Here is a 27,372-nt window from a genome sequence, read left to right as displayed (position 1 = left end):
TAATACTTGGTACAAAATCCTTTTATGGTAATGATAGCTGCAAGACGCCTCCTGTATGGAGAAACTAGTCGCATGCGTTGCGCGGGTCTGATTTTGGCCCATTCTTCCAAACAGTCTTCAAATCTTGAAGGTTCCGTGGGCCTCTTCTATGAACTCTGATCTTTAGTTCTTTCCATAGATTTTCTATTGGATTCAAGGCCGGTGATTGGCTGAGCCATTCTAGCATATTTATTTTCTTTCTGAAACCAATGGAGAGTTTCCTTGTGTTTGGGATCATTGTCTTACGGACATGTCCACCCTTGTTTCATCTTCATCATCCTGGTAGATGGCAACAGATTTTTATCAAGAAAGTCTTGGTGTGTTTTTTCCATTTCCTTCAGTGATATGAAGTTTGCCAGTACCGTATTACAAAAAACAGCCCCACACCATGTTCCTCCCACTTTCAAACTTCACTGTTGGTATTGGGGTGATGTGCCATTTGACCTGCAAACATGTGTATTATGGCATCCAAATCGTTCAATTTTTTGTCTCATCTGACCAGACTATATTCTCCCAGTATTTCACAGCCTTGTCTAAGACCCCATACACACTATTAGATTTTCTGCAGATTTTTGTCTTCAGATTTACCGAAACCATATAATATGAGGTCAAACCTTAATGTCGCGTACACACAATCAGTATTTTGGTTGGAAAAAGCTCTGATGGTTTTCCTGACGGAATTCCAACGGGGTTTAGCTCAAGCTGTCTTGCGCACACACGGTCACACCAAATTCCGAACCATCAAGAACGCGGTGACGTACAACGGGCCTAGAAAAGGGAGGTTCTGTACCCAGTAGCCAATAGCTTCCATCTCGTTGTTGAATCAGAGCATGCGTAAGCTTTTAAACTTCGGAATAGCATACATGCGATCAAAATTTCCGACAGAACGTTTTTTCCATCTGGAAAATTGAGAATATGCTCTCAAATTTTTGCTGGTGGGAATTCGGTCAGCTAAATTCCGATGGAGCATATACACCAGGCATGTCCAAAGTCCGGCCCGCGGGCCAGTTGCGGCCTGCGGTCCGGTTTTGAACGGCCCGCCTGCTCTTTCTCAATTTATTGTGCTGTGGGATCAGGGCTGTCAGATCAGCCGATCCCTGGCACTGTGAGAAGCTCCGTGAGCTTCAAAAGTGAAAGTAAAGTGCAGAGGATTGTGCTGTGCTCTCTGCTTCCCCCTACAGTGCAGTACCCGGCTGAATGAGGAAGCTGCAAAGGTACTGTACTACAAGCTAGATTCGTGTTAAAAAGGCCTTTATTCATGTGTGTGTATGTATGTATGTGTATGCATGTGTCTGTATTTGTGTGCATGTATGTCTGTATGTGTCTGTATTTGTGTGCATGTATGTCTGTATGTGTCTGTATTTGTGTGCATGTATGTCTGTATGTGTGTGTATGTGCACGTGTCTGTATGTGTGTGAGTGCACATGTGTCTGTGTGAGTTCACATGTGTCTGTGTGAGTGCACATGTGTCTGTGTGAGTGCACATGTGTCTGTGTGAGTGCACATGTGTCTGTGTGAGTGCACATGTGTCTGTGTGAGTGCACATGTGTCTGTATGTGTGTGTGTGTGTGTGTGTGTGTGTGTGTGTGTGCACATGTGTCTGTGTGTGCACATGTGTCTGTGTGTGTGTGTGCGCACATGTGTCTGTATGTGTGTGTGCGCACATGTGTCTGTATGTGTGTGTGCGCACATGTGTCTGTATGTGTGTGTGCGCACATGTGTCTGTATGTGTGTGTGCGCACATGTGTCTGTATGTGTGTGTGCGCACATGTGTCTGTATGTGTGTGTGCGCACATGTGTCTGTATGTGTGTGTGCGCACATGTGTCTGTATGTGTGTGTGCGCACATGTGTCTGTATGTGTGTGTGCGCACATGTGTCTGTATGTGTGTGTGCGCACATGTGTCTGTATGTGTGTGTGCGCACATGTGTCTGTATGTGTGTGTGCGCACATGTGTCTGTATGTGTGTGTGCGCACATGTGTCTGTATGTGTGTGTGCGCACATGTGTCTGTATGTGTGTGTGCGCACATGTGTCTGTATGTGTGTGTGCGCACATGTGTCTGTATGTGTGTGGTGCGCACATGTGTCTGTATGTGTGTGTGCGCACATGTGTCTGTATGTGTGTGCGCACATGTGTCTGTATGTGTGTGCGCACATGTGTCTGTATGTGTGTGCGCACATGTGTCTGTATGTGTGTGCGCACATGTGTCTGTATGTGTGTGTGCACATGTGTCGTATGTGTGTGTGCACATGTGTCTGTATGTGTGTGTGCACATGTGTCTGTATGTGGTGTGCGCACATGTGTCTGTAATGTGTGTGTGCACATGTGTCTGTGTGTGTGTGTGCACATGTGTCTGTGTGTGCACATGTGTCTGTATGTGTGTGTGCACGTGTCTGTATGTGTGTGTGCACATGTGTCTGTGTGTGTGTGTGTGCACATGTGTCTGTGTGTGTGTGCACGTGTCTGTGTGTGTGTGCACGTGTCTGTATGTGTGTGTGTGTGTGTGTGCACATGTGTCTGTATGTGTGTGTGTGTGTGTGCACATGTGTCTGTATGTGCGCGTGTGCGCACATGTGTCTGTGTGTGTTTTTTTTTTTTAATTGCACTGCACCACAAAAGCACCCTACATTTTCAATGTGTGGGGTACCATTAAGAATGTAACGGTGCTCCCTAAAGTGCAGAGCATTCGTCTGTGTGTTGGGAACGAGTGCGACAAAGGCAAGAGAATTCTTGTTGGGCTGAGTATTAGTGCTCGGATGGACACACTTAGACCGAATTTTCAATGGTTCAAAGAATGTCAGGCAAAATGGTCGGCCCTCAGGCATGTTCACTTCATCAAATCCGGCCCACTTTGAAAAAGTCTTGGACACCCCTGATATACACGGTCGCATTTTCTGATTAAAAGCTCTCATCTGTCTTTTGCTGGCCGAAATTCCGATCATGTGTACGCGGCATAAGAGTTTTTAATTTGTATGCAATCAGGCAGGCCCTTGCACTACATGGTTCTGGTAAATCTGAAGACGAAAATCATCAGAAATCAAATAGTGTGTATGGGGCATTAATGTTGTGCAGCAAAACTATAAACAAGCTTCAACATGCTTTTTCTTCAGCAAATGGGAGTCCTGGCGTGGTGAGCGTGCATACAGGCAAGTTGGGTGAGTGCATTACTTATTGTTTTCCTATTAAACCATTTTACCTGCTAATTCTGAAGCTCTCCATAAGTGGTCCTTGGCTCTTGGACAACTCTTATCATTCGTTTCACTCCTTTGTTAGAAATCTTGCGAGGAGCGCCTGGTTGTGGCCGGTTTATGGTGAAATTATGATTAAATCCCCCCAGGGCTTGGTAAATTGGTCCCAAAGGAGTGATATTCACTTAGATTGGCCTAGGTCAGTGATGGTGAACCTTGGCACCCCAGATGTTTTGGAACTACATTTCCCATTTCCCACTCTGCAGTGCATCTGAGCATCATGGGAAATGTAGTTCCAAAACATCTGGGGTGCAAGGTTCGCCATCACTGGGCTAGGTAAACTTAGAGTGCCTTATCTGTCAGGAGCTTTGCGCTCCTGGGGGTTCAAGCCCTTCCTCTTTGAAGGTTGGGCCCTTACTGTTACCTCATGCAGGTTCTTTTTTTTTTTTTTCCCTTACTTTTGAGTGCTGCGAGTTCACTTTTTTTTTTTGCATAGGGTTTCAACAAGTACCGCACCATTGAAAAAGATCATATACTCACAATAGAATCTGTTAAAGCATCCATGTCTGCTCTGATAATGCTGGTGGTTCAACCTGAAGTCGACCGATGAGTCTTTCGCCACACCAATACTTTAGAATAGGCTTGACCTGGCGCCCACTGCGAGTAGTCAAAGACTGGGTGGAAAGATCTATAAAAATATACAACATTACAGAAGAGTTACCTTTTTTTTGTATAGAAATTCTTAAGCTGGATACACACTATACAACTTTTGTTGTTCGATTTTCTTTAGATTTACCAAAACCATGTAGTGCAAGGGCCGGCCTGAATGCATACATATTTGCAACTGTTGAGGTTTGACCTCATTTTATATGGTTTTGGTAAATCAAAAAAATAAAAAAATCTTATAAAAAAAATTGTATAGTGTTTGTATAGAGCATGAACTACAGACATGGTCGTAGAAATACATTATTAATATTTTACATAAATAATTACTAAAGTGAGGACACCTTTTCTACCAGCACTTTACAGAGTCATTGTACCATTCACCATCCCTTTTTTCTTCACATATCAAATTGACCATTCACATCATTCCCAGACCCGAAAGGAAACAGGATAGAGTCTCAGTGGTTCTCACCTCCTGTCCTCAGGGCCACTGACAAGGCCAGGTATGCAAGATAACTGAAAATACTTCACAGGTGATATAATTTGCAGCTCAGTGATTGCAGTATTTTAGTCTGCATCTCCCCAAGGTAATACTTAAAATCTGGCCTGTTAGTGGGTCCTGAAGGCAGGAGTTGAGAACCACTGCCATAGACAGAGATATATACAGATCATCAATTATCACTTAAGAGACTGTCAAGTTCTTTCGCGGTCCCCGGCAACAATCTTGGCTCCTCCTCTTCTTCTTAGGCACTACCACAGCCGGCCGCTGGCTATAGGGAGAGTGTAGCCACACTCCATAGACTTACACAGCGGAACTTAAACCCGCCCCCCCACTTCCTCTTCACTGCATCTGATTGACAGCAGCAAGAGCCAATGGCTCCTGCGGCTTCTCCAATGCTGTGTAAAGAGGAAAAGAGGGAGAATATATGGAGCCATGCACAGTGCTGAGCTCTTCTCCCGTCTTTTTCCCCTGCATACAGGGAAGGAGGGGGCATGGAGAAACTGAATTTTTTTTTGTTTTTTTACTTTACTTTAAAGCGGAGGTCCCCCTAAAATAAAAAAAATGACATTAAAATTCTACAAAAAACTTATATAATTTTGAAAAAAAAATTTTTTTACTTACCAGAAACCCCTGTTGCTAGGCAGTCTAATCTGCCTCTTTCTATTCCGTGGCGTTGTTCTGTCACTACCTCCTCTTTGGTGAGCTGCCCCGTTTTTTTCTGGGCACATGCGCCGTAGGAAACAGGCAGTAAAGCCGCAAGGCTCCATCTCCTGTTTCCCTTAGGATGGCGGTGCCGCTACCCGATCCGATGGACAGATCGGCCTCGGGGGGTCGACATCGTGGGCTCGCTGGACAGGCAAGTTCCCTTATTAAAAGTCAGCAACTACAGTGTTTGTAGTTGCCGACTTAAAAAAAAAAAAAAAAAAAACGGTCTGGAACACCGCTTTGATGCAATCAATGCATTAGGGTAAAAAAATGTTTTAAGGTTTAGTAACAGTGTTACTAACCCCAGGACTATATCTGGTCTCCCCACAGTACACAGAGACACATGGGAATGCAATTAGTTTGGTAATATAACCCTGCACCCTCCCCTTTCACCTCAGCAGATACAGTGGCACCTTTGGATTATGAGCATAATCCACTCCAGGAGAAGTGCTTGTAACCAAAACCACCTTGCATATCAAAGCGATTTCCCCCTAGAAGACAATGAAAACAAAGAATTTTTTTCGGCATTGACTTCTATTGCATGCAATACCGCATGTGGCCAGAGGTTTGGGGAGGGGCACCGGGTAGCCTCAGAAATACTGGGGGACAGCTCGGGCTGAACTCGGAAACTCTTGGAAAGGCTGGGAACAGAGTATTTCCGAACCTCCGAACCGTTGGCCGAGTGTCACCGGCGCCCCACACCTCTGGCCAAATGCGGTACTGCACACCCCATTCGCTCAAGTTCTGCTCATTTTGAAACACAACACTCGCAAACCAAGTCAAAATAAAAATAAAAATAAAAAAAAAAGCTGCTCATCTTTCAAATGCTCGTTAACTGTGTTATTCGTTAACCAAGGCTCCACTGTATAGCAGTCTTGCGACTTCTACGAGTGTCCGACCAGGCACTGGTTAAAGCTCGTAGAAGGAGTTTTTATTCTCCTCCTACTGGCCTATAACGGCTGCAGGACCCCTGACCCTCTGTCTGGACAGTGATGATTTGCCCTGTGCTGATCACATGCACCCTCCCATAGAGAAAAAAAAACCTCTCTAGCAACACACACCAAACTGAGAATGTTCAGAGTGCCCCCCAAGGCTCTGTACTGTCAGGAGATGGATTGGGGATTGTGGAAGAAGGGGAAGATTAAAGAAGACCGGAACAAACAGCCTTTTTACACAATGCAGAAGATTAAAGCGGTAGTAAACCCGCAATTTTTTTATTTTTTTTTTAAAACCTGCAAAGCAAAGGCATAATGAGCTAGTATGCACCGCATACTAGCTCATTATGAAATACTTACCTTAGAACGAGGCCCTGACATCTCGCCCGATCCACGCCGAGGGAGCCGACATGCTCCCTCGGCGTCTCTTCCGGGTATCGCGGCTCCGGCGCCTGTGAGTGGCCGGAGCCGCGATATCGTCACTCCCGCGCATGCGCGCGGGAGATTTAAATCCAGCCGGACGAGCGCTGCCGGATTTTCACGAGAGACCCCCTTGTGCGCATGCGCCGCTGCAGTCAGCGGCGCATACCGAGGGGAATATCTCCTAAACCGTACAGGTTTAGGAGATATTTTTTGTTACCTACAGGTAAGCCTTATTATAGGCTTTCCTGTAGGTAAAAGTTAAAAAAGTGGGTATACAACCACTTTAACCCCTTAAGTCCACAGCGAGTATAACAAGAATGCTTTACTGCATATACAGATGGATTTTACTGTTGGGGGATTTAGTAACACTAATACTCCTTTAATTACCAATGACTCACAAAGCACTTACTACCACGTGATGATCTGCCTTCATATTCGTACTCTCCATCTGGGTGTTCAGGATCCTCCATTTTGAGCAATTCCAATTCCCGAATTGAAACCTTATACTTCCCCTTGGTATAAGTGCTGGGCCGTTTGCTCTTTGCATTTGGACAGGAACCAGAATTTGCCTTTTTTAAATTCTTTGTTACATTATCTTTGCTTGGAGAGTCCTCGGGCTGGCAAGGTATTACGGCACTAAAATGAATAAAAGGAATTATTAAAGCCGAACTTCAGTCATATTTCTTCAACTTTCCATCTATTAAATCTTCTTCCCTTGTTGTTTTAACTTTGCATAGTAAATACCTTATACAGCCCCCTTTGTTTCTTGTCTGGTCATTACCCTAGGCTTATGACATCACGCACAGCTCTCACACTCTGGTGAGAGTTTGCCAGGAAGAGAGAGAGAGAGGGGGGGGGGTGAGTCATAAGAGGGCCAATTAGGCTGCAGAGCTGGGAGATGTGCCTCTGTGTAAATCCAGGAAGTGAACAGGCAGTAGTTTCAGCTGCCCACAGTTAAAATGGTTGCAGCCAGACTGAGTGGAAGGAGATTTCTGCACCATATTTGGCAAGTACAGAATCACAGTATATATAAAGTAATATGTAAAGTTGGTTGGAGGGAAGCTTCAAGCGGAGGTCCGTCTATTTTTATTTTTAAAAGACAGCAGCTACAAATACTGTAGCTGCTGACTTTAAAAATAAGGACACTTGCAATTTAAAATAGCACATAAAGTATATTACATTTTGTGTAGACGCACGGCCGTGTATCCATCTATTCCTGCCTCCTGCTGGAGATGCAACTCATCCTCAGCGGACTTCATTCACATTTTCTGGAGCTGTCCTCAGATCAAAAATTTTTTGGGTTGAGGTAACCAATTTTATTTTGACCGTCACCACTGTTCCTGTACCACTGTCTGTAGAGTAGGGCTTAACAAATTTGCTTGGAATCTAGGAGCCAGCTAAAAAAAAAAATTATATAAAAGAAGAAAATAGGAGCCAGGTTTTTTTTTTTTTTTTTTTTTTTTTACACAACTGACAAACGCCCCCCATCCTCCCTCCCGCCACGATCCGGTACCCTTCACCGCTTACTGTGGCCGTCGGTAACGGCGGAAGTGATCCGGACCTGTCCCTGGCCTGACATGGAGACGAGTGAGGGGAAGATGGCCTCCCGCCCGTCCCAAGTCATTGCAGGGCGGAATCAACGTCAAATCGTCACTTCCGCCCAATAGCTCTTCAAAAGGGACATGTTATTTTTATTTTTTTCAAATGACAAATTTATTATTATTTTTTTTTTTTTAATACATTTTAGTTTAATATTTAAGAGGACCTGTCATGCTTTCTTCTATTATAAGGGATTTTTACATTCCTTGTAATAGGAATAAAAGTGACACTTTTTTTTTTTTCTTTTAACGGCGCCCCGTCCCACCAAGCTTGCAGAAGCGAATGCATACGTGAGTAGCACCCGCATATGAAAGCAGTGTTCAAACCACACATGTGAGGTATTGCCAAGATTGGTAGAGCAATAATTCTAGATCTAGACCTCCTCTGTAACACAAAACATGCAACCAGTAGAATTTTTTAAATGTCGCCTATGGAGATTTTAAAAGGTAAAAGTTTGCTGCCATTTCACAAGCGGATGCAAATTTGAAGCGCGACATGTTGGGTATCAATTTACTTGCCGTAACATTATCTTTCACAATATAAAAAAAGTTGGGCTAACTTTACTGTTGTCTTATTTTTTTAATTAAAATAAGTATTTTTTCCCCAAAAAAGTGCTCTTGTAAGACCGCTGCGCAAATACGGTGTAACAAAGTATTGCAACGACTGCCATTTTATTCTCTAGGGTTATATATATATATATATATATATATATATATATATATATATATATATATATATATATAATGTTTGGGGGTTCTAAGTAAAGGGAAGGAGATGGGAAGGAAAACAGGCAGGGGAAGCTGCATTAGCATTGGTGGTTGTCTTGTCATACCAACGGCCACCACAAGAGGGCGCTATCCCACTGGTCTCTGCTGTGTTCTGGGACCTGTGTGTCTCACAGAAGACAGTGGGGGGTGGGGGGAGGGGGGTGAAGATACCCGCGGGTGGCTCGGGTATCTCTGCCCAGAAGCAGGAGCAAAATACCTGTATTAGACAGGTATCTGCTCCCCCCCCCCCTGAAAGGTGCCAAATGTGACACCGTAGGGGAGGAGGAATCGGAAAAGCGGAAGTTCCATTTTTGGGTGGAACTCTGCTTTCAGAATGCCAAAGATGTTTTTATTACAAATTATGTGAGAAGACTGCAGTCCCCCTTTAACCGATTGCTGGCCAGCTGCTGTCATTCCACTTCGACAGGTCGGTATGATCCCGCAGGCCGTCGTAGCTATACGCTAGTGTTAACCCCTTCCCTGCCAGTGATATTTTCACAGTAATCAATGCATTTTCTATAGCACTGATCGCTGTATAAATGCCAATGGTCCCAAAAATGTGTCAAAAGTGTCCAACGTGTCTGCCATAATGTCGCAGTCCTGATAAAAATCGCAGATCGCTGGCATTACTAGTAAAAGAAAAAAAAATAATAATAATAAAAAAAATATACTATAAATATATCCCCTATTTTGTAGAAGCTATAACTTTTGCGTGAACCAAACAATATATATGCTTACTTCGATTTTTTTTTTTACCAAAAATATGTAGATATATATATATATATATATATATATATATATATATGGAAACACAGTATTTTGTACTTTTTGCTATCGTAAATATCCCCATTTTATTTTTTTTAAAACAAATTTTTTCTCAATTTAGGCATATATTTTATATATATATATATATATATACATACACCTAAATTGAGAAAAAATTTGTTTTAAAAAAAATAAAATGGGGATATTTACGATAGCAAAAAGTACAAAATATTGTGTTTCCATGGCACGCTTTAAAATTGCGCACACTCGTGGAATGGCGCCAAACTTTGGTACCTAAAATTCTCCATAGGCAACAGTTACATTTTTTTTTCACAGGTTACCAGTTTAGGCTGCATTCACATCTGAGCATTTTCATAAAACTCCCGTAAAAAGCCCCGAAAAAACGCCTGAAAAACACCCAACAAGCAAAATCCTATTAATTTCAATGGCACCTGTTCATATCTGAGAGTTTTGTCACCTGAAGCAAAAAACGCCAGGAAAACGCCCTAAGCTCAAAAAAGAACATGAGGTTCTTTGGGGCAGATTACAGGCATTTTTCTGCCTTTTACATTGGTGACCTGAACAAAAAAAAATTTGCAGGAAAAATGCAGCAAAATGCAGCCTTAGAGTTACAGAGGAGGTCTTGTGCTAGAATTATTGCTTTCATTCTACAGTTTTCAGTGATACCTCACATGTGTTTACATATGCGAACACAACCTACGTATGCCTTTGCTTCCACTGATAACAATGGGTCATAATTCCTCTGATCGACACCAATGAAGGGGGCACATTTCCTCCCAATTACACCAACAATGGGGCCCAATGATATCAACGATGGGGCGCAATTCCTCTCAATGACACAAAAGATGGAGCCCAATGACATCAATGATGGGGCACTATTCTGCCCACTTACACCAATAATGGGGCACAATTATTCTCACTAAAACAATGGGGCATTATTTTTTTCCCACTGACACTGGAACCTTTTCTACTGCCACTGGCCACAGGCCTTCAGACTTTAGGAGGACAGGACAGTAAACTGGCCCTTTGTTTAGAAAGTTTGGAGACCCCTGATCTAGGAGATTTCTGCCCCAATGTCATACATACCCCCCAAATGCATATGCCTATACCACTGATCTTTCTCCCCTCTGAATACTGGTATGGCTGGTATGTGAGTGTTTGGAAACGAACTGAGTAAAAAAAATGAACCCAACTATTTTACAAATGACAGGTGCTCTGCCCAATGTTAGAAGTCTGACTCCACTCCAGTAGGAAATGGCACTTTGTGATACCAGTGCATGTTAAGTAATGCAGATCACTACTTCAGGAGACGGAGCCTGTAGCAGTAGCAGAACATTCATATTGACTTGCTATACCTGTTCTGTTAGGATTTTTATTATTATTATTTACGATTTATATAGCGCCAACAGTTTACGCAGTGCTTTACAATGTATAGGGGGGACAACACAGTTACAGTACAATACAAAAGGTACAGGAGGGCCCGGCTCGTAGAGCTTACATTCTAAAGGGAGGGGGTGGTGGTACAAAAGGTAAAAGCTGCAGGGAATGATTTGATGGGGGTGGCCCGGGGACAGTTAGGTGGGTGTGGGATAGGCTTCCCTGAATAAATGAGTTTTCAGGGAACTCCTAAAGGTGGACAGGGTAGGGGCTGAGTGGACCGACTGGGGCAGGGAGTTCCAGAGGATGGGAGAGGCTCTGGAGAAGTCGTGAAGGCGAGCATGGGAGGTGGTAACAAGGGAGCTAGAAAGCAGGAGGTCCCCGGAGGAGCGGAGGGGACGATACACAGGATGGCTGTGTAAATGAGATATACTGATGATTTTTAAACATATACAATAGTACTGAACTTAAAACCTACCCAGACAGGTATAAGGGTTAGAGAGATAGCAAGTCGTGAAACCACATCTGCAGGCCATATCCCTGCCCATTATCTGCATCACAATAGCCCGTTACACCACCAGTCATACAAGCTCATACTACGGTATAAATCCTAAACCTTAGGAAAGATAGTGACCACACAACCCCAATAAAAGGGCCCAGTGTTGCAATCGATATAGAGTTACATATGTAACACCATAAATACAATATAAAATGAGGAAACCTTAAGTTACTTTACAACCTTTTTTTTTTTTACTAAATCCGCGGTGGTGCAAAAACCTACAAATGAAAAAAAACCCGTAAGTGCGCAAAAAAAAAAGGGGAATGTGAACACACACACACACACACACACACACACACACACACACACACACACACACACACAGTGCACTTAAGGGTGTGCTTTAGTCCACCCCCCCAAAAGGAGTAGAACTTCTACCCTGACCCCCCCTGGGGTGCAAGGCTCCTGATGGGGACATAGGTTCTCCTTGGACAGACTAAGTCCATCCTCGAATAAAAGGTCAGGGGAGCTCTGCCAAAGAGACAGACCTCCCCAGGGTGGGGGGGGGGGGACCCGGGGGCCACACATCCTCCCCCAAGACATCAGGGTAAGAATGAGGACTCGCATCCTTCAACCAGTGAAGAAAACACACACATGTGTGAAGAAGTGACAAACATGGGAGAGAAATAAATGTAATAAAGTGGCTGGCTGCGCCAAATAGTGCACTGGCTGGGTCCTGAAGTCTGGTAAGCAAAAATTGCCCAGCACTTTATGGCGTTGTAAAGGTTTGTGTTTTTTCACCTTAATGCATCCTATTCATTAAGGTGAAAAAACACCTAGCAGTCCCCCCCCCCCCCCATTTTACTTACCTGAACCCCTCCATTCAGTCAGCGGGGACGCGCTGTCTTTCTCTCTCCGGACTCCCGGCTCTTGATTATAGATAGATTAATAACAGCGCAGCCATTGGCTCCCGCTTCCATCAATCAAATCCAATGACGGGACCGAGTTCAGCATTCTGTGTCTATAGATGCAAAAGCTGGACGCGGGAGTGCGCCCGCAAGGTAATCCCCTCGGGGAAGCGCTTCTCCGAGGGGGTTCAGATGTGGAGAAGAGCCGCGAGAGCCGCCAGGGTTCCCAGAAGAGCAGGTTCGGGGCCACTCTGTGCAAAACAATCTGCACAGTAGAGGTAAGTAGGACATTTCTTTTTGGTTTTTAAAATAACAAAGAGGCCTTTACAGTCACTTTAAGCCAGAAGGCCCAACTCTGAAGGCGCAATGCAGAAAAAGTGTTTGGATCTGTGACCATGTGCCATTTTCACACAGTGGGTTCTCACACCCATTGTGTTACTAAGAGCACCTTTGGGACCACCACTCTCAGAGGGCACAGACACCGCGGACTCTCTGCCTTCCCAGTCCATGGCCAGACAAGGTAGGCTGCTCAAACCAGGAGGTACTGTACCCTTCCAGCTTTCCCAGGGAGAATTTTCTCCCGGCCCCCAAATTACGTCTGGGCGATCCAGTTTCAATGCCTGCCTGTACTAACCTTCCAGGCCCCCATTACTCCAGCAGTGTTGCATAGTCACCAATCCAACCCAACGACAACACATCGCCCTCACTAGAACATTAATAATAACAGATATAGTTACATAGTTAGTAAGGTTGAATAAAGACACCAGTCCATCCAGTTCAACCTGAGTGTCTACAATTGCCCCTATCCCTGTATATTGCATACTCACATTGGTCCCTACCCTCAAGGAGCCCACATTCCAAGGTCCCCATTCATATACTAGGGCCAATTTAGACAATAGCCAATTAACCTACCAGCATGTCTTTGTCTTAGCCAAAAGGCCGAGAAGCGATATTGGCTTAAAAAGGAGATTTTTCTACTTCTTTCATCTACCTCCAATGATAGATAACTGGATCAGTGTCCTCTAACCTTACAAGACTCAGGCACGGGGAGAGCATATGGTAATGTGTGTTGCACATAAGAGATTTGGATCCTCTGGTGAATGAAGGCTGAACAGTAAAATCCATGGGCTTCCCATGTGCATATGCAAAGACAAATAACCTCCAAAGACAAGTACGTAAAACATAAAATCAAAGAACCTTGTAGAATACACAGGACCAGTACTGAGGTGTACTCATACAACACAAATCTTGCAGAACCTTCTGAAACAAGGACCATCTGTCGAAGAAGACTAATGTAATAACAAATATCACAATAACGTAATAGGTTGTGGAAATTATATGCCTGTATGGCCTGAGCGATTGCATAGATTCCCTGGTAATGTCTCAGCAACCACAGATTTTTCTCTCTCACCCATTTACACCACAGTTGTCTATGTACATTAAGGCCCCTTTCACACAGGGCTTGTCCATTTTGATGGACTCTGCTTTGCTCGGCAGGGATTGATCCGTTGATCTCCGCTGAGCAGGCGGATGGCAGGTCCGTCTCCGCTCAATGTGTAGAGACGAACCTGTCAGAGCCCCACTTTCCTCTATGGGAGATTGGATGAAAACGGATCTGCCTGCCGGTTTTCATCCGATTCCATCCAATCCACCAGACGGATGGAAAATAGGGTTTCCATCCATCTGGATTTAACAGATCGGATAGTGGCAGAATATAAGCAGACATGTCACAGATGACATCCGTCGCTCCATAGAGGTCAATGGAGCGTCTGATCAGGTCTGCCTGAAAAACAGACAAGCGGACCTGATTGGACAGCCTGTGTGAAAGGGACTCTAAATGCAGTGGTCATCAACCCTGTCCTCAGGGCCCACTAACAGGCCAGGTGTGCAAGATAACTCAAATACATCACAGGTGATATCACTTGCTGCTCAGTGATTGCAGTATTCTAGCCTGCATCTCCCGCAAGGAAATACATAAAACCTGGCCTGTTAATGGGCCCTGAGGACAGGGTTGACGACCACTGCTCTAATGCATCAAAACAACATATTGCAGATTGCACATGACAACATAAAGGTCAGGTAAAAGGATGGCTGAAACAACTAATCGATACAAATAATTTTTTTTTCCCCAACATAGAATGGACAGGAAAAAGCATGCATAGCTTGAAGAGGCTTTAACGAACCCAAACATTCAGTTAAAGGTACATGAATGTGGAGCGGATCATTCAGCAAAATTGTACCATCAATCTTACAGATTATGAAAGCTGACTCTCCTGCATTTGACACCTCAGAAGAGTAGTCACCAGCCTCACCACGGTCCCCTGAGGGAATTGTCTTCTCCTGCCCCTAGTTCCTTAGTCTGAGGGTCCTAGGAAAATGGAGGAGAACCTGTCGTATCTTGACCACACTGGGATGCGATTAAAGTCGTTAAAAAAACTTTATTTTTAAAAACCTACCATGGTTGAGGAAAAATTGTAAAATGAACTGGGGCTGCAGTGTTGAAAACAGTTGCAAACATTATATGGTCCCGACGCTCACTCTGACCAGCCATCCCCTCTCAGGGGAGGATGGCATTTGTAGAGTAGGATTTCCAGAGCTTGAGGGAGACCCTTTTAGCTCCTTTTTGGGAGCGTTTCTACCTCCCCTTCTGAACATAGCCCGATGCACAAGCAGAGGTACTACCAGAAGAAATTGTATTAATTTGCTTGAGCAATAGTCAGCCGCTATTAATGCTCAGTCTGATATAATAGTATGTGTCAAAAAGAATGCTTGTGACACCAACCTCTTTAAAGCCCCTCCACGCGCTTAAAGCAGTAATAATGGTGCTTTAAAAAACACATACCTGCGCTGGACGTTGGAGGACACCAACACTGCGCTAAGCTCCGCCCCTCCCTCTCTTTTTATTTTTTATTTTTTTTAGAAAGGGAGTTTTCCCCCACGAGCGCGGGCCACTGATCCTACAGGACCAACCGGTGAGGGGAAAAAACATGGTAAGGGGAAAAAACATGGTGAGGAGAAAGCCTGGAAGCCGCCGAGTAGTGGAGTGCTGATAGTTTTGTTTGTTTTCTCCCGACGCTCTTCAACGTGAAGAGGGGGAAAACTAGCACAGGTGCTGGGGGGTTGTCTGGAGAAGAGAAACCCCCCCAGACTTACCGGATGTCTGCTGCTGGCTGGAGAGAAAAAGAAGCCTGCTGCTACAGACCCAGCGTGTTCTCCTGAGGAAGCATGAGAAGGTATGTGCTCCATACAGGCCCCAGTGGTGACACATAGGCATGACAGCATTTACTAAAAGAGACATTTCATATGGAAATTCAAAAAAATTCTTAGAAAACTCCACTTACCTTTCCCGCCACATGGTTTTTTGTGGTAAAAACCAAGTGACCCAATCTACACCCTTCACAGTGGGTTCCATTAACAAACCTTCAGGAGCCAGGGACCCTCGGGGAAACCCACAAACCTGGACCAGTAATAGCACCACTGCCAGTAAAACTTCATGGCCTTAATAGCAAAAGTACTGGATCTCGGGGTCCAGCTCTCTAAAAAGAGAAGCGTTTACAGGCAAAACCTTGTTTCTTTGGACACGAGGCCCAGGTACCATTCAATTCAGCCTAAGAGACACTTTGAATGGATCCGGCTACATGGCCAGCCCCAGCAAGGATTGCTCCAGTGGCGCTCAGCACAACACATCTTCACTCGTGACCAACACCTTAGACACTGGCAAAAAAACTGAGGTACTCCCAGCAGTGGGAGGGGTTGTATAGGGAGTGCACTTTTTTTCTTAGAGCGTGCCAGTGTCCATCACCTGAAGGTGGCCTATAACCCACATAGTAACTACTATGGCTCTGTGTTCCCGTGATGTATGATAAGAAAGGGGATATACACATAGCCAGACTCCCCAGACCAGCCCTGCTGATCTATGGATAGTACAGAGATACAAACCAAAATCCCCCTGTGCCCCCTCCACCAGGTAGTAAGAAAAGAGGAATCCCTGTTTGCCTATTTCTTATCTTAGGGCTAGAGTCTGCAGGTGCACCAGACCTGCTTCCCAGCTTACAGTCAACCTTTTGGTTGTAACATGACAAAATGTGGAAAAATTTCAATGGGTATGAATACTTTTTCAAGAAACTATAGTGTGCATTTTGCTTTTTTTGTATCCTACCTAATACACACGGACACTGAGACTAGTTAACCAGTAAATCCAGTGCCTTTAGTCAAATGATGGCCAGGTGGGACCTTCATCATTCCCGGGTAGACATCATATGCCATCCTCCCAGAATGGGCCACGTCCACTGTATGATTGGTCTCAGCAATCACATGGTACCAGCAGTGGCCCGGTACAGTACTCATCAGCTGTGTCCAGTGAACGCAGCCCATGACAGAATGTGCTGCAGCATGGCATGTTCTAGGAGGATGTTAAATGACGTACACCCGAAATGACGAAGCTCCTGCCGAGTCAGCAGCTACAAATACTGCAGCTGTTGACTTTTAAATGAGGACACAACCTGTCCAGGGCGCCCGTGATGTCGGTACCCGAAGCCGATCTCTCCCTCATCTCTCGGGTGCTGCCGCCATCTTCAGTAAGGGAATCAGGAAGTAAAGCCTTGTGGTTCCCTACTGCGCATGCACTAGCCCACTGGTCCCTGCTGTATTCTGGGTCCTGTGCGTCTCCCAGAAGACAGTGGGGGGGGGGACAGAAAAGGCCCCGGAAGTGGCCTAGATACCCATGGATGGCTCAAGTATCTATTTCCGGTAGTGGGAGCAAAATACCTGTATTAGACACGTATCTGCTCCCCCCTCCCCCCTGAAAGGTGCCAAATGTGACACCGGAGTGGGGGGAGGATTCTGAAAAGCGGAAGTTCCATTTTTGGGTGTAGCTCCGCTTTAACTCTTGTGTTTTAGGTAGGATACAAAAAAAACAAAATGCAAACTATAGTTTCTGGGACCTACCGAACAAATAACATATACATGTGATTGCTGCGATCTCCAGAAACAGAAGAATTTTTTTTGGGCTCTCTTTTGGTGGTAAGTTATGGTAATAGCAAGAAATATAGGGCTTAATGTAAAGAATAATCTTTTTTTACTATTTTGGGACAGTTTTCCCTTGATAAACACCCCCCCCCCCCCCCCCCCAAAAAAAAGGATATATCTGTTACCATTTACCACCCTATTTGTCCTGGGAAAAAAAAAAATCGGTATAATTCACCTGGATACACCACGTACTTGTGATCATATGTACAGTTTTGCACGGCCACACAATTATAAAAGTGTGACTGCGCTGAAAGCTGAAAATTGGTTTTGCACAAATATGAAAAGACCTCTATTTAGTGGGATTGTAAAGGAAACAATACAAAGAAGAAAAAAATATAAAACATACAAATTTAAAAGAAGAAAAATAGAACAAGCACTGTATATTCTAAATAGCATCTAAAAACAATTGATTGGTGAGAGAATGATACTGTCCGCTTATGAGTTCTAAGACCTCCAGAAGCTGGTGGAAACGGAATAAGTGGGTCATCTCGAAAATTGGTTTTGCAGGAAGGGGGTGAAATTATCCAGTATTGAAGTGGTTAAAAAGAATGCCTTTTAAATCCTACTTAAAATATACTGATCTTGACCTGAACACCAACACCCAAATCAAACCTATATCCAGCTATTGTTTTTCCTCTTTCTTTTCTTACACATTTTTTGTTTATATCTTTCTCCCCTGCAAAGTCAAGAAAGACATAATGTATCCTCTCTCCCTGCAGAAGAAAGAAAACCACATAAGTGGGCTGCACAGTGACAGCCAATCAGAGGCTGTCACAATGATCAGGTGACCAGGATCCGGGCATCCAGGGTGCCGACTGTTGGCGAGAGCCCGGTCTCTGTGCTGGGAACGCGTCGTTCAGCACGCGCCTAGCACAAAACACAAGGACACATCTATGCGGTGCCTAGGTTTAAAGCCCACTTCCTGGATGCCGTATATGTGTGTTGCCATGTTGTCAAGAGGTAAAAACTTCCAAACCATCTACACATAAAATACACAAATTTGTAAAGTAACCTTTTTAACGACTGTAGCAAGGAATTGACATAGCTTTTCCAGTTGACGGGAAAACCGAGTTCAAACTTTTCTACCAGCCAGGATGGACAACCTGAAAAGAAACAGCATATGAAGGTCTCTGATATCACAGGGTTCAATAACTTTGTTTGCTAGATTAACCTACCAGTTTGCAGCATGCAGGCCTTGTCTAGATTCCCCTGCAGCTCATACACCCGGCCTGTCAGAGTCTTAACTTTGTGTGGTTCAATGCGATGCACAATAATATTGCTGTGCCAGTGCAGGTCCTCAGTGTCTCTACATAAAACAAAAAAAAAGGAAAAGGGGAAAGGGGGAAAAAAAAAAAAAAAAAAAGTTAGTTCAATAATAATAATAATAATAATAATATTTTATATATATATATATATATATATATATATAAAATTAAAGTGGTTCTTTAGTCCCCTGTATGAAAATTAAAAGTCAGCATCTACAAAAACTGTAGCTGTGACTTTTAACCAGTTCCCAACCGGTCCAACGTGTAAAAATCTGTATTTTAACATTTTTTAGCAGAGGCCCTATAGAATAAAATGGTGGGTGTTGCAATTTTTTATGTCACATTGTATTTGCGCAGCGTTTTTTCAAACCCATTTTTTTTTATTAGATTTTTGAAAAAAATAATTGTTTTTGCACACAAAAACACTATACTGTACAATACCCAATTGTTTGTTTAAATATAAAAACATGATGTTACACCGAGTAAAAAAAAATACCAAACATGTCATGATTTAAAATGATGATTTAAAATTGTGTATGCCCATGGAATAGTGCCAAACTACAGTACCTAAAAATCTCTATAAGCGGTGCTTTAAAAGCCTTTACAGATTACCAGTTTGGAGTTAAAAATCATTGCTTTCAGGCTGACTTTCTCAGTGATAACTCACATGTGTGGTGCAATCACCATTTACATATGTAAGCAGGACTTATGTATGCTTTCGCGTTTACGCATAAGCACAGAGGGAGAGGGTCTTATTTTTTTTTTTTTTTCATACTTATTTTCTACAAATTATTATTTTTTTTTTACACTGTCTCTATTTATTAGAGATCAATTATTATTTTTTAACTTTATTACTTTCACAAGGGATGAACAACATCCCTTGTGAAAGCATGGGCTGTGACAGGTCCTTTTGTGAAGATATCTGGGGTCTATTAGACCCCACTTCTCTCCTCTAGGCTCCAATGCAGCCAATCAGACAGATTGGTCTGATCGGCTGCTTCCCCCGGCCGTTACAGGTTATAATGCAGTGACAAAATCCTTGTAGCTTCCAGTTTCCAGGGTCATAGAGAGGAAGGAACAATGCCGGTTCCTTTCTCTCTGTGTAGGGCGGGGGGGTTGCACTACTCCCGGTCTCCCCGATTGGACATCAAAGCCCGGGAAAGGTGGTGGCGGCAGTGGGAGGAGGGGGGCCCTTTCTGCCATCCGCACAAGTGATTGAGTGGCTGTTCAGTCACTCAAATCACTTCTTCCTAAAAGAGAAAATCGCTGGCATAAAATTTTCATACTGGGACGAGGTCTGCGGGTGCAGGCCCCATCCCAGCATATCCACTTTAACCAGATGACATCATACAGTCAGGAAGTGGTTACAAAACAGCCACTCAGCTCTGCTGTCCAGGGATCCAGCGCCGTCCTCCCCTTCACTGCTCTTTGATCCTCGACCCCATCACTTTGGGCGGCTGACTGCCTGCGGCTTTTTAGCCAGCTGCCTTCTTCACATGCACAAGCCTTTTGAATGGTCCTGCAATCTCTTGGGACCTGCGACACGTCCCAAGAGGCTGCGGGGAGATGAGGGAGGGTGGCAAACTGCTGCTTCGATCTCCTATGCTTTGGCAAATCTAAAAAGATCATACATTTGGCGCAATGTGTTTTTTTAGTTTCCTAAGTGAAACAGGAAAAAATAAAAAATAAAAACTTACACTCGCTTTCCTTCGACACATATGCCTTTGTTCACAACACCTTTCACAAACCACTCACTCAATACAATCTTATCCTGGGGGGGAAAAAGAAAAAAAAAAAAGTTGATTTCATTAACACAAGCAAAGCCATGAGCCATATAAGGACGTTTCGTGTAAAACGCTGAATAATCCCTATTGGGTGTATATCTAGATTGCCATTTGGAAATTGCATAACAATTAGCATAACTCCTCTAGAATTAGTATCTAAAATGATCGGAATATCATCAGAATTACTATAACCCTTTCTGTGAAGACAAACACAAACTTTCACTATCAATGACGTATGCACAAATTTACATTTTAACCACCTGCTTACCAGGCCAATTCTGACATTTCTCTCATATATGTAAAATTCTGTGTTTTTTTGCTAGAAAATTACTCAAACCCTAAAAAAAAAAAAATGTAAAAAAGAATTTCCAGCTGACAGGTAGGGAGATGAGGGGGAAGAGGAGGGCAGGAGAGCTGCAGATGACGAAGGCCCGTAAACTGACCAAGGTGTCAGGGCCCAGCAGCCATGATCAAAGGTGGACAGTTCACAGTGGGAAGGGTAGAAACTGTCAGGATCAGCCAGGTTTTTTAGGTTAAACAAGGGGCCAGATTACACAGCACAAACACCACTTTAAAAGGGACAGAATCCATTTTTTTTTAAGGCTAACAAATGCTTTAAATAATCTCCATAGGCAACTTTAGCACACAGAAGCAAATGCAAATGACGTTCAAACAAGAGAGGATGGGGCACTTTAAAAAAAAATGTTTTTTATTTTTACACTTTTCCTTAAATTTTTTATTTCTTGATCACTTTTATTTCAAGGAATGTAAAAATCCCTTGTACTAGGAATAGAGCATGATAGGTTCTCTTTATGGAGAGAGATGTGGGATCTACAAGTCCCCATAACTCTCCTCTATGCCGGAAAGTCTGAGATCATTAAAAAAAAATTGATCTCAGGCTTTCCAGCAAAAAAAAAACTTGGAAATGTTTACATCTGCCAGAACCGAAAGTGACATCATGACATTGCTTTCGGCCTTTGAGGGTCATAGAAATGGCCGGGGACCATCAGATCCATGGCCAGCTCTATGGTAAACCGGGAATCACCTTCCGCTGCCTGTAAAAGCAACCAAGCAGCTAAAAAGCTGCTATGATGGCTTTTACATGTGAAGGAAGCGCCAGCTTAAAAAATAAATAAATATCTGAATGATGCCTGTAGCTGCACCCATCATCCAGATATCACCACTCAAAGTCCAGGACAGCCTATGGGCAACAAGAAAAATAGGATTTTTGTAAAAAAAAATTCTTGGCATCCATTAAACACCCTGATTCACATCCCAGAATTTTGAAGCATGAAGCCCCAATAACGGAGAACAAAAATGATTGCATCCCTATGGAAGTGGTTCACATCTCCAATGCAAAACGGCTGGAGGTCAAATGCCTGAAGCTCAAAAGTTTTGGAGCCAATTTTGAAGCCTGATTAAGACACATAGGTGTGTTTTGAGTTATATAGACTTTCATCGGTGTGTGAAAAAACACACAAATTTATGTGCGCTTTTGAGCCGATATGTCCACATAGCAACAAATGATATCACAGATGATACGGTTTTCTATAGGCCAATACAAAAAAAAAAAGCCTGAAGCTAAAACGCTGTAAAAAAATGTGCATGAGAATGTCCGACCATAAAACACGCAAAAATGCAACGCTCAGGTGCGATTGCTGCCTAAAGGGACACAGGAAGTCTTAAAGCGGAGTAACACCCAAAAGTGGAAACTCTGCTTATCTACCTCATCCCCCCCCCCCCCCCCCCTCCGGTGCCACATTTGGCACCTTTCGGGGGTTGGGGGGATGGGTACCTGTTTTTGACAGGTACCCGTCCCCATTTCCAAGAGATCTCGCCGCAGCGTGATCACTCAGAAGTTCAGTGCCCCTCCTCCTTCCCCTGGCGCTGGACTATTCAGAAAGAGCAGTGCGCTTCACGCTTGTGCAGTAGGGAACCGGCTGCAAAGCCGAAAAGGAGCATCTTTTGACCTGGCCACCAATCCCCTCCTCCCGAGACCAGATATAGTGACTGCAGACTGCTGTGTTTGGTAACACTTTAAATGAAAACGTGGCAACATACAGGGCGAGCACAATTCTACATATTAAATGATGCACCAATAGTGAACATGATAATCTGTAAAGTCACACAGCAGTAATTATATACTAGAAAGTCCGTACCTTTTGATTGGAATGGTTATCCTGCTTTGGTTGGTTATCTTTTTTTAAGGTTACTTCAGGAGCTCTCGGTTTTCGGGGGATGTGTATTTTCGAGGAAGTAAGCGCAAGTTCATAGAGCTCATCAAAGGGATCGTAGCTGGTTCTCCTTTTTTCAGGCTGAGGATCTGATGTTTTCCTTGCCTGGTCTGCTCCAGGAAGCCTCTGCTTGGCCAACTTTGGACTGGTGGCTTTAGCAGCTGTAGCAATTCCTTGGTTTTCTTGGGGTATTTCATCTTCTACATGACCAACATTGTCCTCAAAAGTCCTGAAACTACTGGTGCTCCTCAAGAAGTCATCAACAGCAGACAACTTGTCCTGTAAATTCTGCATTTGCTTCCGACCTAGATCTAAAAAACACAGGAAAAAAAATAATAATCTTAAAGCATACCTGTCAGCTGGGAAATTCTGCTAAACTGCGAACAAGCAGGCAACCAGAGGTGGGTACAAAAAAGTGCAATTTTCCTATTGGTGGCTTGAAGAGAATTCCTATTGCGCTGCGTGACTCGCGCATGCGCAGTCGGGAACCGGGAAGTGAAGCCGATTTGCTTCACTTCCTGATTCCCTCACCTAGAATGGTGGCGGCAGCAGCCGAGGGCCGAGCGATCGATCGGCCTCGGCATCGCTGGAACCCGGGACAGGTGAGTGTCCATTTATTAAAAGTCAGCAGCTGTAGTATTTATAGCTGCTGGCTTTTAATATTTTTTTTTTTGGTGGAATCCCTCTTTAAGTATAAACATTGTAACAATTTGTCAATGGAATAGACTTTGTGTGTAAGTGAAAAAAGTTTAACCACTTACACACTAAACCTTTTTCTGACATTTGTTGTTGTTTTTTTGTTTTTTTTAACTAGAAAATTTACTTGGAACCCCCAAACATTATATATATTTTTTTAGTAGACACCCTAGAGAATAAAATGGTGGTTGTTGCAATATTATTTGCATAGTGGCCTTTCAAATGCAATTTTTGTTTAAAATTACTTTAATGAATAAAAAAAAAAAAAAAAACAACTAACCAGTAAAGTTAGACCATTTTTTTTTGCTTTAATGTGAGATTTTACGTCGCGAGAATCGTGAGAGAATCATGATCTTTTTATTCTAAGCAAAAAAATTGTGATTCTCATTTTGGCCAGAATCGTGCAGCTCTAGGTGGATCTAATATGCAGCACTGATAGGCACAGACTGGTGTCACGGATGGGCATTGTAATCAGTGCCCCTATTACCTTTACATGTCTTCCCTGTGAGGAGATGCCACCGATTGGCTCTCCTCACCTCACTCTGTCAGTGTGAGGTGCAGAAAGCGATAAACGGCACATCCTTGTGATCGGCTTTGATTGGACACAGCTGATCACATGGATAAAGAGCCACAGCCACGATCGCTGCTCAACTGGGCGACATCATAAGAAGACGTCACAGAATCACACAGCTGCTACAGCGGGGCAGCAAGTGGTTAAAGAGGCTCACCTAAATTTTCACAGTATATTTGATAAGAGTTCTACTTTAATCCCTTTAGAAGCCACCCTGGCATTCAAGAGGTTCAGCCGCAGCTATAAACTTGGTATTGATTTTTTTTTTTTGCCAGCAAATGACCATCATGTAAAAGTGATCACTTTTAGAGTACAGAGAAGGTAACGCCTCTGTCACCCAAACAGGAACATAGGAGGCCTGTTTGCCCCTTTGTGATAGCAAAAAAATTTATGAAAAAAGAAAAAGGAAAAAAGGAATAAAAAAAGAAAAGAAGAAAAAGAAGCCATTATCTTGCACAGGATTTTTTTTTCCTTTAACCCATTGGCGCCAGCTGCCGCTGGTCTTTTAAGGGGTTTACTATGCCGGGAGACGGGATAGGGCTTATAACCTTGTGACTGCCCGTGACTGGCTGTCACATAATCGGAAAACTCCCAATCGCAAGTATGATCGGAAGTTTTGCATGAGCCGCCGCTGTTCTGGCATATACAGTCCGGGCATCGGATACTGTCCACCCCGTACTGCGCAGGCACAGCGCTCGTGCAGTACGGAGCAGAAGGAGTTTTGGAAAACCTCTGAAGATGAACGGCGCCTGAGTCAAGGTGGTAGCCCCATCATCCAAGTGGACATAGGGCTGCCGATATTAGAGGGCCCCTCACGGGCTCGCTTTGCTTGCCACGCTTCGGCATGGCCTCACTGCACTCGGCTCTTTTTGTTCTAACTCTATGTCCACTTGGATGGTGGGGCTACAACCTGGACTTACGGCGCAGGCGCCGTTCATCTTCGGCTATTTTCAGAATCTGTGTGTGCTATGTACTGGGCATGCGCAGTACACAGCGGACACTATCCGATGGGGGACGCAATGTGATCACTGTGCCTAGCGTGTTGGCTGTCACATGCAAATATGCGGCTGCTCGCCGACAAGGCCCGATCACCAAGAGGCTGCATAATTGCATGCGCTTGGCGCCAAAAGGTCAAATGATGCGGTTTACTACCGCTTTAACATGCTTAGCATCAATTTACTCAATGCAAAAACATCGGAGCCTTGGGTAAACCAGGAAGCAAGCCGGTCCGATCAGTGGCTGGGCAGGAAACTGAGTGATGGTAAGATGGCCCCCACTGGGCTCTATGCTCTTGAAGGACCGGAGCGATGTCTGACATCACTGCCACCGCTCGTTCTTAAAGGGATTTTTTTTTCTTCTTAAAGTCAACATTACATTTTTTTTTATTCTTTGCCTTTAAGAAGGTAAAGGAGAGATCTAGGGTCTTTTTGACCCTAGATCTCCTAATAAAGAGGACCTGTCATGCTTATTTCTATTACAAGGGATGTTTACGTTCCTTGTAAGAGGAATAAAAGTGATAAAAAAAAAAAAAAAAAGGGACAATGTAAAAATAAATAAGAAAAAAAATAAAAACGTAAAGCGCCCCATCCCTCCGAGCTTGTAAACAGTGTTCAAACCACACGTGAGGCATCGCCGCAACCATTACAGTGAGAGCAATAATTCTAACGCAAGATCACCTCTGTAACACCAAACTGGTAACCTGTGAAAATTTTAAAGTGTCGTCTAGGAAGATTTTTAAGTATCGTAGCTTGTCGCCATTCGAGTGTGCGCAAGTTTAAAGCGAGACATGTTTGGTATCTATTTACTCTGCGTAACATCATCTTTCACATTACACAACTTTACGCTTTTGTTTTTTTTTCCTTTAAAAAAGCTGTGTTTGAAACACAGCTGCGCAAAAACAGCGAAACATAAAATATTGCAATGATCGCCATTTTATGCTCTAGGGTTTCTGTTAAAAAATAAATATATATATTTATTTTGGGGGGGGGGGGGGGGGTTCCAAGTAATTACCTAGCAAAAAATAAAGATTTTAACTTGTAAGCAACAAATATGAGAAAAAGGCCCGGTCATAAAGTGGTTAAATGACCTGGTTTACTACCACTTTAACATGCGTAGCATCAATTTACTAGATGAAACATCATCTTTTAAAGACAAGTTCACACTAATACCTAAAGGGAAATGATCTAGGTGTGTTTCACACACTCACACACACACACACACACACACACACACACACACACTTGGCTCCTAGGATTTGTCCACCGCTGCACTTCTCCCCTACATGCCCACCAACTTCATTACAGCATTAGGTAGGTTTATTGTAATATTGTTCTTTAAACACCTGCCACATCATACATAATAACATCATGCAGATTTACTGTGATTACTACAGAGAATGCAGATGAAGCAGAAAGACAAACCATTAGGGTTCAAGAAAGGTGGTGTGTTATCAAACGGAGTGCGTTAGGTAAAAGAAGGGTACAATCCACCAATAGGTATGTGAAGGGAAGGAAGCTTTTGTGCAAAACACAGGAGTGGATTATGGAGAGGAATGAGGATATTAGCACACAGAAGCAGTCTGTGTTGGAAGGTCGGCACCTTCAGAAATCACTTACTGGTTTCTCGTTCACTCACTCCATTGGGGGCATTAGAGATGGCGCTGCTTGGCAGTGGCATGAAATTAAGAAGCTTTGAAATAGATACACCTGTGGGTGACCCCATATTGTTGTGGTTAAAATTAACAAGTTTAACAAATAAAATATATTGTGCGTAATGCTGATCCCAAAGGAGTGCCACTGTTTACAATTCTTTCTTGGGCATTAAGGCCCATTCACACCAGGGACAGTAGGACTGTGTTGGGCCGTCTTGCTCAGCACAGTCCCATTGGAAGACAAGGAAATTTGCCTCGTTTACAATCAGCTCAGTTAACACCACTGTATTGCAGTGGTGTGTTCAGTGAAAAAAATAAATAAATAAAAAAAGTACAGCATGCAGCACATTTTTCAACAGCGTGGTGCAACATCCACACCACTGCAGCCATTAGGATTAACATTTCATAAAAATGTGTAAATATATATATATATATATATATAAAAATAATAAAAAAAAATTGGGATAGATCTAATATATATATATATATATATATATATATATATATATATATATATATATATATATATATATATATATATAAAATATATATACGCACCTCTATTTTTTTTGGCTGAACTAGTGGGTTTTAACAGTAGTTAAAACCCACTAATTCAGCCAAAAAAAAAATAGAGGTGCACTGAAATTTCAGCCACCGAAAATTATCGTCCAAAAGCTGTTTTTTCATTTGGCAGAAAGAAAAAAACAGCCAATGCCGAAAGGGGCCATGGTTTTCCCCTTGTGCCACCCATT

At 43.3% G+C, this 27,372-nt stretch overlaps 1 protein-coding gene across 2 annotated transcripts in view; it reads right to left on the bottom strand.

The window, feature by feature from the left end:
- Nucleotides 1–7,009, bottom strand: part of MIS18BP1 (MIS18 binding protein 1) — a 49,724-nt gene extending 42,715 nt beyond the window's left edge. For both annotated transcript variants that reach the window (XM_077463551.1, XM_077463552.1), the window contains exons 1-2: nucleotides 6,866–7,009; nucleotides 3,769–3,916 (exon numbers count right to left, since the gene is read on the bottom strand). In XM_077463551.1, coding sequence (XP_077319677.1) covers nucleotides 3,769–3,792 — 24 coding nt within the window. In that variant the 5' untranslated portion in view covers nucleotides 3,793–3,916; nucleotides 6,866–7,009. The remainder of the gene's footprint in view (nucleotides 1–3,768; nucleotides 3,917–6,865) is intronic.
- Nucleotides 7,010–27,372: the final 20,363 nt, after the last annotated feature.

This window comes from Lithobates pipiens, unplaced genomic scaffold, assembly GCF_037356315.1.
Source record: "Lithobates pipiens isolate NorthernLeopardFrog02 unplaced genomic scaffold, aLitPip1_a1.2 Scaffold_30, whole genome shotgun sequence".
NCBI classification, from domain to species: Eukaryota; Metazoa; Chordata; class Amphibia; order Anura; family Ranidae; genus Lithobates; species Lithobates pipiens.
The sequence above is the reverse complement of the archived record's forward strand: the minus strand, read 5'-3'. Positions and strand labels throughout refer to the sequence as shown.